This window comes from Haliotis asinina, chromosome 15 (genome assembly GCF_037392515.1).
Source record: "Haliotis asinina isolate JCU_RB_2024 chromosome 15, JCU_Hal_asi_v2, whole genome shotgun sequence".
NCBI classification, from domain to species: Eukaryota; Metazoa; Mollusca; class Gastropoda; order Lepetellida; family Haliotidae; genus Haliotis; species Haliotis asinina.
This window is the reverse complement of record NC_090294.1, coordinates 40,695,508-40,712,923: the sequence shown is the minus strand read 5'-3', so window position 1 is coordinate 40,712,923 and position 17,416 is coordinate 40,695,508. Positions and strand designations below refer to the sequence as shown.

Genomic DNA, 17,416 nt, shown 5'->3' with positions numbered 1-17,416 from the left:
AATTAGGTACTTCGTAAAAAACACAGGGACGTGTGTAGCTTGGAAATAGTGTTAGAAAGACATATCGGGTTTTTTTTATCCTACCCTAGTACCACATATAAGGAAAGGGGTGTAAATAGCAGAGCACATGATAAATGTACAAGTCATGGCAGGGACTGAGATTCATGCCAGTGTCGACAACTTGTCGGATTGGACAGATACCGATTTTGACAGCCTCCATTCTATCTGTAAGGATTTCTTTTTGAATGTGCCACCGACAACACACATCGCTATTTCTATAAACTGATTACCTTCGTTTATTCTTTTCATGAGCTGTTTTAACAAGCTACCCATGGTTCAAGAAACGAGAAGAATTGATGCTAGAAGAACTGTGGTAATTGATCAGCAGCAGCCCATGCTACAGGCGACTAACACAGTATCGTGTGGTTAGACTCGCTGACTTACTTGACATATGCCATCGTATCCTAGTTGGGTAGATAGATGCTCATGACGTTGATCACAAGATTGTTTCTCCACAATCGACTATTCACAGACCGCCGTCATATAGCAGGCATATTTGCTTAGTGTGGAGTTAAATGGCAAGCCAAATTCACAAAGAAACATTTCAAAGAAAAGTCGAAGTAACGTTTGGTGCGTGTTACAGACTGACTGAAGCGTCACAAAAATATGTTCGACAGAACGTGTTGAAATCTTCTTATTGACAAACACTCTGAGTGAGTGAGTGAGTGGGTGAGTTGAGTTTTACGCCGCGCTCAGCAATATTCCAGCTATATGATGGCGGTCTGTAAATAATCGAGTCTGGACCAGACAATCCAGTGATCAACAACATGAGCATCAATCTGCGCAATTGGGAACAGATGACATGTGTCAACCAAGTAAGCGAGCCTGACCACCCGATCTCGTTAGTCACCTCTGACGACAAGCACAGTCACCTTTTATGGCAAGCATGGGTTGTTGAAGGCCTATTCTACCCTGGGACCTTCACGGGTATACAAACACTCTGAAGTGTTGATTTTTGTTTATGGGGAACGCTGCGTTTAGTATACTGTCTATGTGACATACACAAGACAACACATCTACAGAAACAGTACACTAGTTCGTAATAAAAATGCAACACAATCCTCCTTCAGACATGTTTTTGTTTCCACAAATTTCAAAAAAAAGGAGAGTAGGTCTTTAACAATCCTCTTGTCGAAAGAGCCGACAAACGGGATCGACTTGGTTGACATGTACACGTGTCATTGTATCCTAACTGACGATATTGATCACCGGACTGTCTGAACCTGATTTTTTAGCTGGATTATTGCCAGACTAACCGCTTTATGTACCATGTAAGTGTTTACAATGAAAACAAGCAAATATCAAGACATCAAAGCTGGAAGCGTTTGGGTTTTGTACCATCATCAAATGGGTGTTGTGACTCAGATACACTATTTGTCTGTGCAGAAATTCTGCTGCTACGAAAACAGAAACAAAAATGCATTTGTTAACAGCCTTCCTGTTCCGTTCTACATGATGATGGGGCTAGAACAAGTCCCGAAACGCTGTGGTCTTCTAAAATGCCAGTCAAGCGTCTATTTGGCTCTCCATGTAACACATCGTCAAAGACTATGTACCTCATCCAATAAAATATACGTCTGATATCCGCAAATACCGCTAATTGCGGCCTAAAAGTAACTCACTGTGTTATCCAGTATAACTACATCCCGAACAGCTAAACGAAACCTATGTCCGTCCAGTATGCAGCAGTGTACAGTGTACATGTTATTCTCCGTGACATCGTCATGAATGGCAATGCAGGTGAGTACTTTCTTTTGTTCGTCAGTATATAAAGGTTTCTTAATCACCCTTTCTTGAAGCCTTCACAATGACCCGTGCAGATCCTGGTAGGAATTGGTCGTCATTAATCCATGCGTGTCGTAAGATGCGATCGGGTGGTCAGGCTCGCTGAATTGCCATCGGTTCATGATCGATGCTCATGCTATAGATCACGTGATTTTCTTGTCCAGACTCGGTTATTTACAGACCGCCGCCATACAGATGAAATGTGCAGCGAAAAACTAAACTCACTCCCTCACTGACTAGAATGAAATTGCGCTTCCAGTATTTCATACCTTTCTGATAAACTGCCCTTCAAAAGACTAGACCCACTTAAAGCACTCACTATATGTAATATACTCATACATCGAGGATCGATTTCTCCTCTAACTTGGGGGAACCAAACTTTAGGCGGATAAATTGCACGAGGATCATGCATCAAATGGCAGAAAAGCATAATCAAATATCTTCCAGCTGCGTTTTGGTTTAAAGTTCTGATAAGAATTTGTCAGTTTTACTTAGTTTCATCATTTATTGAACTCGTGAAAATAATCATTTTAACCCTGCCTGTTTGTTTTTGCAATACATCGGTTCATGCGTAAACTATGTTCTAAACAGTATGGAATATTGGGCAAAATCTAGTTTAAAAACGCTGACTGAAGTAAGTGGCTACATTTAGGCTATTGATTCTAAAGTTTTGATGGGTAGTATACATTGCCAAATTAGATAGTCCACATATTGGTCGTTTGGTTGCAGAAACAGACATCTATAAACACCAAGCGCCCCCTAAACTCGCCCACGACAACAGCAAACTAGGAGTACTCAGTATGAAATGACTGCGAACTGCCAAAGCCAATTTGTCGAAGACTACGTAAAGTATAATTCATATGTAATTATACATGTCTGTGTTTGAGTAAGTTATTGTGCTCGCAGGATACAATACCTTTCTTGTGATCAGTAAATCCATAATCCCGCGGGATATTCCGGGTCACTAAAGATCCGTATATATGTAGGTCATGATTGTGGTTGTGGTCGCTCATCTAAAACAGCACGGCTGTTAAGCTTGGGGATTTGGTTGACTGCGAGTCACCGTGCCCATCGTCGTTAAGTGGTGTTCATAAGGTCAGTTACCGGTTTTACTGTCACGGAGTCGATGAACAGGCCTAGGTTGAGATGTTGTTGAATGTCGGCTGGATTGAGATGTGGTTGAAAGTCGGCTGGGTTAAGATGTGGCTGAGTGTCGGCTGGGTTGAGATGTAGTTGAGTGTCGGTCTAGAAAATATAACCTAGGCTGCGATAGCAGTATAATAAGGAGGTTTCTGTTTTTCTCTAAAACTATGAGTTGATGCAACAACTAACAAAATAAAATGTGGCTGGTACCTTTTCAATGTTTCTACTCCACTGTGACACAAATATCATAAATATGTATCCCCCTTATCCCCCGTATCCCATATCCCCCGTCATGATCGATCTCTTAATAACCTTCCAGCTACTCTCTGTTGATCACCGATATTGATACGATAACGCACATGCATGTGGCTTACCCTCCAGGTCAGTGCATTCCATTGATCATAAAGTGATTTGTGATTGTTATCCACTGACATTTCTTTATGTATCGATGACAAACAGAATCGAGGTATTACATTCCCTAATTAAGGCTTCACAATGCCAATGGCGTGTCTGACTACAAAACTCCGCGTTGGGAAGTATGATGGAAATGTATGATAAAAGTAAAGGTGATAGAGTTCCATGAGTTTACTGAACAAGCTACCAGAGTCTTGTGGGATCAGAAGAAGTATTGTCCGTTCTCCCATGAATAAAGCAGGGATTACTCAGTCTCCCTATTGTCATGTCGAGGGGGGTCATGACGGCTCACGCGGACAGAGATCATGACACTGCTTGGCAAGAAGCGGACGCTAGCGCTGACAGTGAGTCTCTCTTTGACTTCAGTTGGAACATTTTCGTCCACAAGACAACTACATGGAAGCGATGACGTGATTGTATGATTTGTTGAAGACCTGAATGTAGTTAATTCCCTGGAGTGAGGCTGTTGATGAAGATCCACTTGAATACGAAATGCGATATTTCAACATCTGAAGGTAACAATTCACAGACCATAAAAATCCATCTCATCTTCTTGAACGTGTTGTATGTGAAAGAGAATGGATTACCGGACAACATAATACCCAAGTGTGCGACTCGGATATATTGACACCTCTGCCATTTGAACTGGTTCAACTTCTACGTGCACATTTTGCACACATTCATTCAAGACACATGTAGACACATTAGGATCCATGTGTTAATGATGTAGTTACAGAAGGTGTGACTATTTGTGGCCAGTAGGTATAAAACGTATTCGAAAAGCATTCACCTTGTTCCAACACCAGACAACACACTGAGCCATTGATAGAGCTCATAGTATAGCATTCCTTCAATCAGTATACATTTCGGTATAAACCTGTGGTATACGAGACAAGAACTATGTGACAGGTGCAGCCAAAGTTATAAAACTCTTTATATGCTTTGGATCATTGCCTCAGCTGATGAGCAAAGTTTCCCATTAAAGTAACTACATGGAGCATGTCAGTGACTTGTTCTGAAAGCCCTATCCTCTACAGAGTGTGAATTTTACACTGTGTGCTGAATGGGATTTCTTCTAATCCGTGGATCTGAATGAGTTACAGTGCAATAGTACAGTAGTAGTCAATTCGTAATCTGTTTCGAAGGATGTTGATGTTACCGGTGTTGCACATGTTACCTATGCTGTAGATGTTACCGGTGTTGTGAAAGATGTGAGGTCAAGATGACCCGGCACGTCAAATTCAGCCAAACGACGTCCTACGACAAGGATGATTTCAAACTTCCCAGCATCTTCATCAACAACAGGTGAGTCGCAGAAATAGACGTCATCTTACGCCATCTTCGTCTTAGTCGACGTCTTCATCGACGTCAAAGTGTAACTTGTAATCGCCACCTTTTTTGCCACCAACGTGAGGTGTAGTGTAAAGGGGTTTTAATCGCTTTATGAATGAATGTGCGTGTTTGCGGGCGTCAGCATACGTGCTTGTACGGGACGTAACTTGGTATAATGTCTTATGTTTATATTACAGAATTTAACAATGATACCAAACTCAGACACAAGCGCTGATTTATTTTTGTTTGTCGAGTTAGGCAGGGTAACAACAAATACGAGTTAGGCAGGGTAATAACAAATACCACATTTTAGCTTATGGTATCCCTCTGTCAGCGGTTCGAACACGTACCTACCGTTCTGTGCCTGGCAATTCTCATGATCATAAATGTTTTAACAGCTACTTTATTAACTGAATCTTGCAAACCTTGCCTTTAGTAGTAATGGCTATAACGAACTACAGATGTATCGAACAGAAATGTCTATTTCCTAGTTCGTTATAGACTTATTTTCTGCTTGATCGCAACAAGGTCCGTTGACCTTGTATTAACATAGTATGTACATGTCACGGAAACATTTCTACTGTCTGCTTGATAGTTTTATAACAAGGTTCGTCGTAATAGGACATATTTGGAAGTCAACATGTTTGTTGACTCAACTGCTAACTCACCATACAGAAAATACATAAGCCGGTTCGCATTTCAACATGTCACGTGTCCCACCCGTAAACAAACAGCGGTTGCCACGGCTGCAGTGCGATCCTAAATCCACCTTTATCATACCGATCAAACAATTATAAGAAAGGGAAACTGCTCAATGTAACATGCACCGCTCGACCATGAATAGACAAAGAGCCCTAGCCTCGACTGCCGGCAGATAACGGTCAACGCCTCCACTCCACAGTAAGGAGTTGTTACCAACATAGCATCTACCCTGTGCGTGTGGTGTTGCTGCTCGCGTGTAGTGTGACTGCGAGCTGTAGGTATTCTACCCTTATGGCTGTGCTTTGATGGTGGAGATAGTGGCGAGTATTACGTACAATTAACGGGTACACGGTCTATCGCCATACGTTGTTGCTAAGGCTTTGTTGTTATAACAGGGTTAAATATTTCAGTTTATGGGTGGAATGTCTACCTGTCATCTTCAAAAAAAAAGCAAAACAAAAAAAACCCACCCGAATGAATTACTTGTTTTCAGCAGACAATCGCATGTTGTTTTTATTTTGTTTTACTGTCTACTGCAATAAACATCAATGTATATCGCTGTTTATTATGCTCCGTCTGCTCTAAATAATTCTCATATGTCATAGTTCATACTATACTTACATGGTATTTATTACATCATCTATATTTCATGTTATGTTCTACTCAAAGGAAGTGTTATCTAAGTTATCAATGCTGAGTTGTTAGTACTAATAAATAAAGAGATTTCTCAAGGTCTCGAAAACGGAAAACTAAGAACACCACAACCAAAATCCGGTGACAATGGAGAGAGGAATACTGTTGTTCACTTCGATCTCCACCCACATCGTCACACTTTCTCAACCGAAAGGTAGACGTTGATCAACGTCAACGTCAGCATTGCATTTCGTGACGGACACGACCATCGTTGAAATGTAGCGTGAAACGAAAGATCATTTAACGCCGTCTCTGTCCCCTCCCCACGAATCCACCGGATATGACGTCAGCAACGATCTCGAGAGCCCTTCCGACGACCAAGAAGCGGTTGTCTTACTGCAGGAGGTCTTACCGAATGATCCGAAAGTTCTTGTCGGATACACTGCGGTCGCAACCAGCACTTATTTGATCCCAGTCAGTCCGAAAAAAGCTGCTGGGGTCAAAATGTATAACAGCCTGCAACGGTGAATCATACAGCTGATTTCTTTTCTAAATTTAAATCGTCTATTATACATGTTCATTTGTCTGTCCATCGATGTTGAGTCATATAACGGTAGGGTAGCCATGTGGTTAAAGCGCTCACGCGTCACGTCGAAGACTCGACTTCGATTCCCAGCATGAGTGCAGTGTGCGAAGTCCATTTCTGGTGTCCAGCGCCTTGATATTGCTGGAATATTGCTAGAAGCGGCGTAAAACTAAACAATCTCCCTCGAGTCACATGAGTCAATATCTGCGTCTTTTTGTCCATGCTGAAAGCTGCCACAACTCTGGACTAATGCTTAGTGCAGTGTAAACAACACCAAAATAAGTTGAAAGGCAAATACTTTGAGGCAGATATTTCATGCAGCCTGTTAAGCGCTTGCCTACAACATTAAAATGGCACTTCATGCTGAGTCAGTTCTTTCGTGTGAAATTCATTTGGCTTGATATAGGTAGAAGGATCTGTGATATTCATTGACGCGGATTAACACACACAGAGAGACTCTAACGCAATTTAATATGAACTCGGTGGCTCTTACGCGCGTTAACATTTAATGAATGGCTCCAGCGAGGGTTAGTATGAACTGCATGGCTCTAACGCGGGTTAATATAAAATGAACTGAATGGCTCTAACGGGGTTAACATAGACTGAATGGATCTGATTGATAGACTGACTAGCTCTGATATTGAATTCAATCGTTGTGACATCATCACTCGATTTGGATGCGTGAGGGAGTTCTTTTGTTTCACGCCGCTGTCAGCAATGTTCCAGTCATATGGTGGTTGTCTGCACCAGACAATCCAGTGATGGATAATTGATCAACAGTATAAGCATCGATTCGCGCAATTGGAAACCCATAACATGTGTCCCTTCACGGGTCAATGGATGCATAAATGGATGTTCTGCTTTGTCTGGTCCAGTCGCGATTATTTCACAGACCGCCGCAATATAGATGGAATGTTAGTGACAGTGTCAACACCATACAAGAAATAATTACATCTGGCGGAGATTAATTCCAAATCGACGTTATTTGATCCCTTGACAACAGCGGTTGACTTGTGGCAAAACGCCTCATGCTACTTCAGGTCTACCAGACATGATCTGGGTTCAGCTTAACTCTTTGGCGGTGGAATTTCACGACAGTAGCATTGGTAATATGCGCTATACTTCCTCATCAACAAAAGCATGTTATTTCCCCACTGCTTGAATATTCTCAGATGTCTTCATTCGCCTTTAAATCATATGTACCGGCTTTAAACACTAGTGTAAACAATATCCTGTGATTTCATCCCGCAGACTTCACATGCGAACAGCGTAGTATACAAGCCAGATGTTTTTAAAGCCATACCCCCAGCAGTCTTTATTTGTTTAGACAAATAATCGCTTCGCTGCTCAAGACGTGAGCCTTCCATTAATACCCCCTCGTTAGGTTTCCAAGATTTACCCCACCTCGCAACTAATGACACATGTATACAACTATTTATACTTCCAATCAAAGACAATATTAGCGTATATAAACACAAAAGGTTAGAAAGGTACAAAGCCAGTGACCCGTATGGACACATGGATATATTATGAGGAAACCTGTACACATACGAGTATTTTGTACACTGGTGTACGTACAGGTGAGAGGAATGGTGATGGATTTATTCCATCTGAACTTTGTAAAATATGCACCGTTTATGGAGGACAATGCAAGGTAAGTACTGTTAATTATCACTTAATGAATACCCTCTTTCAAATGAAACTGTATGTATACATGCGTTGCCGATACAGCTAAGTTTGCGGCTATAACATCACCAGTAAACGTCCCAGTTCTTCAAACACAGTACAGTTCTCCGCTAAATACATAACTGAACTCGAGAACATACTCTAGAGTGAGTGAGTGAGTGATATAAGTTTTACGCCGCACTCAGCAACATTCCAGCTATATGGCGGCGGTCTGTAAATAATCGAGTCTGGACCACACAATCCAGTGACCAACATGAGCATCAATCTGCGCAGTTGGGAACCGGTGAGTCTGACCACCCGATCCCGTTAGTCGCCTCTTATGACAAGCATAGTCGCCTTTTATGGCAAGCATGGGTTGATGAAGGCCTATTCTACCCCGGGACCTTCACGGGGTCACATACTTTAGAACAGCTGATAGTGAATATATGGTAATAGGGAAACGTTTATCAATGGTGATGTTATTACTAAAACCAAGTCCATGCTTAAGAGTAACCAATAATGAACATATGGTAATAGGGAAACGTTTATCAATGGTGATGTTATTACTAAAACCAAGTCCATGCTTAAGAGTAACCAATAATGAACATATGGTAATAGGGAAACGTTTATCAATGGTGATGTTATTACTAAAACCAAGTCCATGCTTAAGAATAACCAATAATGAACATATGGTAATAGGGAAACGTTTATCAATGGTGATGTTATTACTAAAACCGAGTCCATGCTTAAGAATAACCAATAATGAACATATGGTAATAGGGAAACGTTTATCAATGGTGATGTTATTACTAAAACCGAGTCCATGCTTAAGAATAACCAATAATGAACATATGGTAATAGGGAAACGTTTATCAATGGTGATGTTATTACTAAAACCAAGTCCATGCTTAAGAGTAACCAATAATGAACATATGGTAATAGCAAGATGTGTACAAGTGGCAATAAACTAATAAAAGTCGAGTGCACACTTAGGAATAACTGATAAGGGATACAGCGTAATAACGAAATGTTTATAAATAGTAATAAATATCAGAATTCCAGATCATTCTCTTAAAGCAACCGATTTTTTGGTAATGGTAATAAATAGCTGAGTAGAAATGCGAATAAATTGTAATAAGTGACAGAAATCGAATGAATACTTTCGTGCAACTGATAATGAATATAATATGCGAATATCGAAACATATAAAAATAGAAATAAATAACTGCAACATTAGTGTACATGGTTATGAATATATGGTAATAACAAATTTTTCTGAACAGTGACGAGTAACTACAGGAAATAAAGAGTAACTGATAAAGAACATACAGTAATACAACAAAGCATATATATTACGAATCACAGTACACATTGTCTGTGTGAGTGAGTGAGTGAGTGAGTGAGTGAGTTTAGTTTCATGCCGCACTCAGCAATATTCCAGCTATATAGCGGCCCTCTGTAAATGATCAAGTCTGGACCAGACAATCCAGTGATCAACATCATGAGCATCGATCCGCGTAATATGGAACCGATGACATGTGGCAACCAAGTCAGCTAGCCTGACAACCCGATCCCGTTAGTCGCCTCTTGCGAAGCACCTTCTATGGCAAGCATGGGTTGCTGAAGACCTATTCTACCACAGACCTTCACGGGCCACACATTGTCTATAGTTAATTATGGTGAATACATACAAATACAACTATAACAAGAAGTGAATATTGTTCACGTCATAACTGAAAGAGATTGTATATTTCACGACACTGATGATGAATATGCTGTAGGAAAATCTTCGTACATGCTGAAAGATTAACCGAAGATGTACATGATGTAGCTTGTGGTACTTGGTATTGAATATAAAGTAATAGCGAAAGTTGTATACGCAATAAGAAATATTTACTAGTATTTCGACAGTGTAAATGAAAGTGAATATATACTGTTCTAACGAAAGGTTTATATACTGTAAGAAATGTCCATTGCACAATCCCGACTATATCTTGAGCATGCGTGTATGAATTATTTATTACACTATATCTTGAGCATGCGTGTATGAATTATTTATTATACTATATCTTGAGCATGCGTGTATGAATTATTTATCATAAATACTACGCCACACAGAGCACTTTACCAGCGATATGGCAGCAATCTGTAAACAACAGAGTCTGTTCAGACAATCCAGTGATCAAAAGCATGTGCATAGTCTACGCAATTGGGATATACTGTGACATGACAATAGTGTAAGCAGTGATAATACTAGGTGCTAGGGAAAGGGTTAGCGTATCTTGCCATCAGTGATCCCGTCAAAAACACATGCAAAGGCAGGTCAATTATTTGCCTGAAAACAAATCGTGGTACAAATCAAAACAAGTCCATGTCGGTCGAGTCTCATACCGACTAGCAGCGGCCAGTGGTGACATCCGTGTTTGGTCATCCCAATGCTCACTAACGTCTGTCTAGGGGATGTGTACCGTTGATCATAACCTATCACGGGCGGGGAATATCATTAGCATGCATACATCAGATCAAATGCAGAGTACAAGAATTTGCCCAGTGTCATGACGTTAAAAAAACAATCACCATTAAAATTCACCTGTGCTCAATATGTTCACAATCAAAGCCGAAGGTCTTTCATGATCACAATGCGTGTTAAACAAACACCAGGAATGAAAACATGTCTGATTTTATTTGCTCTTTGGGATTTGCGTGAAAACCTTTATAAGTAAGCCCGTGGTGTCAAGGTTATGAGCACAGCGTGTGAACGTATGTGAACACATTAGGTGTCCCTATTTGGAAGAGAGTTGATGTGATGTAACAGAGTGTAGAACGGATGAATCGTGTTCAAAACACCTGGTGTCAACGAGAGAGGTAAGCAGTGTGGTTGGGTGAAGTATAGTTGTACCACAATGTTCCTGTATCGTATTTTGTGAGCTGCTATCAATGTATAAGAAAAGCAAGATTTACGTATCTCAACTTGTGCGGTGGGGTAGCCTAGTGGTTAAAGCGTTCGCTCGTCACGCCGAAGACCTGGGTTCGATTCCCCACATGGGTACAATATGTGAAGCCCATTTTCTGGTGTCCCCTGCCGTGATATTGCTGGAATATTGCTAAAAGCGGCGTAAAACTAAACTCACTCACTATGTCAACTTCTTTATTGTGACGTTATACATTAAGTAAACACTTCTAAATGCACTTCAAACATTTGCTTGTAATGAGCTAGTTGACTGTTGTAGGAGAGTGCTCTTCCGACGGTGATACGATGATAGTCTTCTGAAGGATTGGAGTTGAGGGTATTGGTGTGGTAGATACCAAGGTGTTTATTAAACAGATCTTGCCCAAGCATATGCTGGGGTATTTGGGGTTGGATGGCGGTCTTTTACAGATTCAGAACGAGTCACGATGAATTGATTTTTGTTGATTTGAACTTTGCACTCACGGTTACAACGACAGTAGCAACATATTCATAAATAAATGGAAAAACACCACCCCGGGAAAAAAACACTCCATTTTAACACTTGAAGTTGGTCGAACAGTTTCTAGCATCACCTCATTATGGTCCAGGGGCGGTGGGGTAGCCCAGTGGTTAAAGCATTCTTTCACGGCTACAGGGCGTGAAGTTCATTTCTGGTATCCGCCGTGATATTACTGAAATATTGTTGCAGTCGAAGTAATTTCACACTCACTCAGATTCGCATGTAAACAGACGGCTAAACCAATTACTTAAAAATGGATTTGACCTAAAATGAAGGTAAAAAAAACATTATAAGACTGAAACCAGCCAGACTGCAGGGTTAGGGTTTAAAACACCCTTCTGAAATACTTTTTCGTCGAAAAGACATTTCGTATTTATCTTTCACTTGTGTGTAGTTTATTATTTGTAGTTGATTTGTTTACATGGTAGAAATAAGTTACCTCAGGTAATTAGACCATTTCAAATTCAAGCGACAGTCAACTTTCATGGGTAGACGAAACAGCATTATCTGTCACTTGAAGGCATGGTATCTCGGACAATCTCGCGCAGCGAAGCGAGAGGTGATGTGTTTACTAATCTAAACAGGCTGGTTCCTAAGACCTGACACTGGGGTTGGATGGGGGTTGTGGGCAAATGGTTAAAATGCGAAAACGCTCTTAAATAACTTATCGTTTATAAGACAAAAAGTCCAGAAAATATTTTTAGTTGAAAACAATTTACCAAATTTAGGCATAACCTCTTCCACTGATCGGCAATTCTTATTATTCAGCTGAATATACTTCTCTTGAAAACATGGCATCAAAGTATTTATTTTTCATATGCAAATCAATAACGGTGTGGATGTGTTTGTTTCAGCTGACTACGTCCTACGTGCAGCCTCACACATTCTGCCACACACCGTATCCGCGCGTGAAGTTACACCGGTGCACTTACTGTTTGATTGTCCATGAAATATGATACCACAGTAGTTCCTCTAACACCGTTTCTGCGTTTGCCTGTGAACTGCTTGTTGAAACTTGATTTCAAGGTTGAAACCTTAAATGTCTGTTTCATCATGTGGAAAGGTGGATGTTATTGCCAGTTGACAATGCGTTGGTCCTCATCATTATTTCAAAGCCATATATTATGTGTCCAATGTACTGGCCCTTTAATCATCTTGGTAACAGTCACATGATTTATGGGAAATGTCCCGGCTGAGTGGTCAATCTCCAAACGAAAACTGAACGCAAACTATTCACATCGGACAGGCAATTCGACAAGCTTGAAATTGTTAAGTGAGTTTAAAATGTCTCCATTCCTTTCTTGACGTGAGCACGATTGGCCCAGTTGAATCACTCTAAGATATTCCCCATCTTGTGTTTGAATCCTGGTTATATGTTCTTTGACTTGATACACCAATACATGCATTAACGTTTTCACAAAACTGGTTATAAACTCATTACGATCAATAATTTCCACAATTCTAATCTGAGTGATGATCTGAGGCTGATAAACAAGCTTGCAAGTTCTGGATAAGGGAGAAAAATGCATGTAGAGTGTTTGATTTTTAAGTCATTAATATATAGTGTTGTGGATGTTTATTACATCGTCGTTTCAGAGCGCTATGCTTACAAAATGCAGTAGCATCGAATAAATATGTTTGTTTTCTTGTTTTCATTTGTAGAATGGACATCAAGTATGGCAGCAGTATATGAGATAATTGTGATGGTTGATTCATTCAAGCTGTATAATCTCTCAGTGAGGTGTTAAAATTACTCTCGCAATGCGATGTTTAGCTGACGGTCACAGTGTGATGTTTAGGTGACTTTCACAGTTCGACGTTTAGTTGATTCTCGCAGTGTGGTGTTTAGTTGACTCTCACCGTTCGACGTTTAGCTGACTCTCACGGTGTGGTGTTTAGCTGACTCTCACAGTGTGGTGTTTAGCTGACTCTCACCTTTCGACGTTTAGTTGACTCTGACGATGTGGTGTTTAACTGACTCTCACCGTTCGACGTTTAGTTGACTCTCACGGTGTGGTGTTTAATTGACTCTCACCGTTCGACGTTTAGTTGACTCTCACGGTGTGGTGTTTAATTGACTCTCACCGTTCGACGTTTAGTTGACTCTCACAGTATGATGTTTAGCTGACTCTCAATTTGTGATGTGCAGTTGACTATCGCAAAGCGATGTTTACTTGAGCCACAGTGTGCTGTCTAGTTGACTCTGACAGTGTGATGTAGCTAACCTTCTCAATGCCTTGTTGACCAACGCAGTATGATGTTTAGTTGACTCTGGCAGTGTGATGTCTGTTTGACTCTAGCAGTGTGATGTTTACTTGATTCTCACCGTTTTGATGTTTATTTGACTCTCGCAGCGTCATGTTTTATTGAATTTTAATGATAAGCTCACAACGCACTGTCACATCTGTAGCACAAATTGATTAATGTTTGACGAACAAGAACGGTCTTATGTTTGACATACCAGTGCAGCCAGACATTCAAATACCATAAAAGCATTCCCCTCCTGGTATACAGAAACCTGCCCAACATGTCGCATGTGCGTCATTGTCCAGTCTACACTGGAAATGATACCCACCAATCACATTTATGTGCTAGGGGTCTTTGTTAATGGCAATGTCCTTGGTACACAAAGCAGTTGTAAAACACCTTGATCTAATAAACGTGAACTACTTCCTATTGTACCAATGGAGCCCTTAGCAATTCACAACGTTATTGCCATAGTGTCATTTCTTCGTGTAGACAATGTTCAGTGTTCTTGGTATTTCCAGCTGTGTTGATCTCTCGTCAATGAACACTTGTATGATTTGTGAGGTCCATCACGGCCCGGTACATGTGTAGATCAGCGTGTGTTATGTTCCCAGACATTACTATACACCCTCACAGTTGTCACGGCGCTCCCTTGCTATTGTAGTGGCATACATCGGTTCGCTTCATCTCCTTTACGGACCGTGGGCTGATATCAAATTACCAGAGCGTCTTTTGTGTCACCACTGATCCAAAGTCATTTTAGAATGTGTTTCCAGGAAAACACTGTACAGTGATTCCAGGGTGTGTGAGTATAGTGGCATAATACAAGGCACCGTGTACTCAAACACCGAGGTCAATATCAATGTTGAAGGATAGCCAAGTTTATGCTGGTTCACATATGTCAACAAGTAACACCTACGAACGTTATGGTGCATGTTGATACATTTCAAAGCCAGATTTTGTGGCCACGAAGATCCTGTGCAGTGATCCCAGGGTTGGAGAGTATAACGGTATAATACATGGCACTCCGTACTCAAACACCGAGGTTAACATCAACGTTGAAGGATAAACAAGTTTTTCGTGGCTCACATATGTATGCAGGTAACATCCCCGAACGTCATGGTGCATTCCAAAATCATTTCAGAATGTGTTGTAAGGAAAACACTCTACCGTGATTACCGGGTTGGAGAGTATGCCGGTATAATACAAGGCACCCTGTTCTCAAACAACAAGGTCAATATTAACGAAGAAAAAAGCATACATTTCAAAGCCATTTCAGGACGCGTTGATCCCAGAGTATAACGGTATTACCTTCAACGTGTTTCAAACAACAAGATCAACATCAACGTCGAAAGGATAAACAAATCTTGGTGGCTCACATTGTGGGGTAATTTTTAGTACATTCTGAAGTCATTACAGAATTGGTTATCAAGAATACGTTGTGCAGTGATTCAAGGGTTGTAGAACATAAAGGTTCAACACAAGGCACCGTGTGCTCAAACAATATCAACATCAACGCTGAAGGATAAACATTCTTGACTGGTGGTTCACATATGTCGACAAGTGATACTCACGAATGTTCTGCTCTACGTTAATACAACCGTAATAATACGCCTTTTGGAATGAATAGTTGTTAAAGTACTGTGTTAGGCAGATGGAAAGCAAGTGTGTTGTCCGTAGACTTGATAGGTGTTTGCCATGAGGTCTGCAGTGTGTCACCTGAATAATGTCTGGAGGTGCCGCACCTGTACATCATGTTTACCTGTACATTAACGCAGGTAAGCAACCAGGTGAAAGTGTCAGTCAACACGAAGACGTCCTGTTTAGTGTAGCATAAAGGCAAGCGTGTCGCAACTCAATCCTATCAACCAATCCTATCAACCAGGATCACACAGTCGGGTGGATGTCAGAGGACCGCCCGGGGGTGGAAGACACACGAACTAGGGGTAGGAAGTTATCCTTGACTAGTATTACCACCGACTGGATATGTTATCTCAAGAATGTACCACACCTGATGAACGGTTGAGAGTTTCGTCTGTGGAATTGAATACTAAACAGGAACCTCATATGCCCTTCCAAAGACAAGACTCTGGACATTTCTACTCACAATAACTGGTGGGCTTTGAAGAAATATACTCAACTACAAGAAAATAGTTTTATGATGAAGATGATGATGAGGTGATGATGCATTCACTTCATCCCTGGCATCAGATTCCATTCAAATATAGTGTCAGATACTTTGAGCGTTCAAGTGTGTCTCCGCCGAAAACGATGATCATAACACACGTGGCATGCTTGACATGAGCTTCCATTCCTGGAGTATCAGATACGTTTACAGTTATTTTTGTACCTTCGTTGACAATGATACTGTTATTATAATACACGGGACACACACCTGACATAAGGTTCCATCTCAGAGGATTATCGGATACGTTTACACTTCTTTTGTATCACCGCAGACAACGATACAGTGATTACAATTCACAGGACATCTGGAGCACGGAAGCAGATGCAGTGATGACTGAGCGACTAACCTTACCATATATAGTACCCCCAGGGGAAACTGATACCGGTAGACCCACCTATCTGGTTAGTCAGAGAAGGCCAAGGTGAGTTTTCAGTCGGATGAAAGGCATGATGATTCCCAGACTGGGCGCGTACTTGATGCAGTCAAGACATGGTGTTGTAGTTTCAATATTCAGTCTTAATTTCTTTTGGGGTTCAAGCACCAGTGTCGGAATATTTGTTCATGCAGCAGCAAAATACTAGTACTCCGAAAACAGTTATCTATTAAGATATTTTGAAAGTTAGAACAAAGCCATATATGCATATATTCAATATACCGCTGAGACATCCATGCAGGACATTAATAACGTAAACTGGAAATCATTGGAACCTTTCAGTTCGTGCTCTGTGTTGCATTTGGTTTGAACGTTGGTTCAGCACATGCATTGCTTTCGATTTGGTTATTATAGTCAATTCGCAACGCACGTGCTTTGCGTTGTAAGTAGACGTTTAATATCTGGGTTGCATAATATAGGTCAGTAAACATATTACGGGGCATTTACAGATGAAACAAAAGAATTTCGTCATAGTAACTGTTGTATTTCAAAAATACATGGTTACTCATCGTTTAAAACGTTAGTCTACATTTGCAGAATCAAGGACAATGAAATGTATTTTAACGTCATCGCTGGAGATTAATCAGCCTTGACTGTCAGGAGAAACAGATTCGCTTGTGCGTAAATACCACTCTTGTGTTGAAAATGATATAGCCTGACCACTCAAATCATAGATGACGCGGGTGTTCGAGAAAAGGACACGAATCAGGTTTGTCACAAAACAGTATCATTTGTTTTTGTTTTGTTTAACAATATTT

General features: G+C 40.7%; 1 protein-coding gene across 3 annotated transcripts in view; it reads left to right on the top strand.

Annotated features, from left to right (window-relative positions):
• Positions 1 to 4,383: 4,383 nt before the first annotated feature.
• The window catches only part of LOC137265255 (golgin subfamily A member 6-like protein 25), a 32,858-nt gene continuing 19,825 nt past the window's right edge, over positions 4,384 to 17,416 (top strand). The window contains exon 1 of one of the 3 annotated variants that reach the window (XM_067800610.1): positions 4,384 to 4,707. In XM_067800610.1, coding sequence (XP_067656711.1) covers positions 4,625 to 4,707 — 83 coding nt within the window. In that variant the 5' untranslated portion in view covers positions 4,384 to 4,624. Of the gene's footprint in view, positions 4,708 to 8,185; positions 8,310 to 14,669; positions 16,647 to 17,416 lie in introns of those variants that run through there. The other 2 variants (XM_067800611.1, XM_067800609.1) reach the window with 2 other exon arrangements.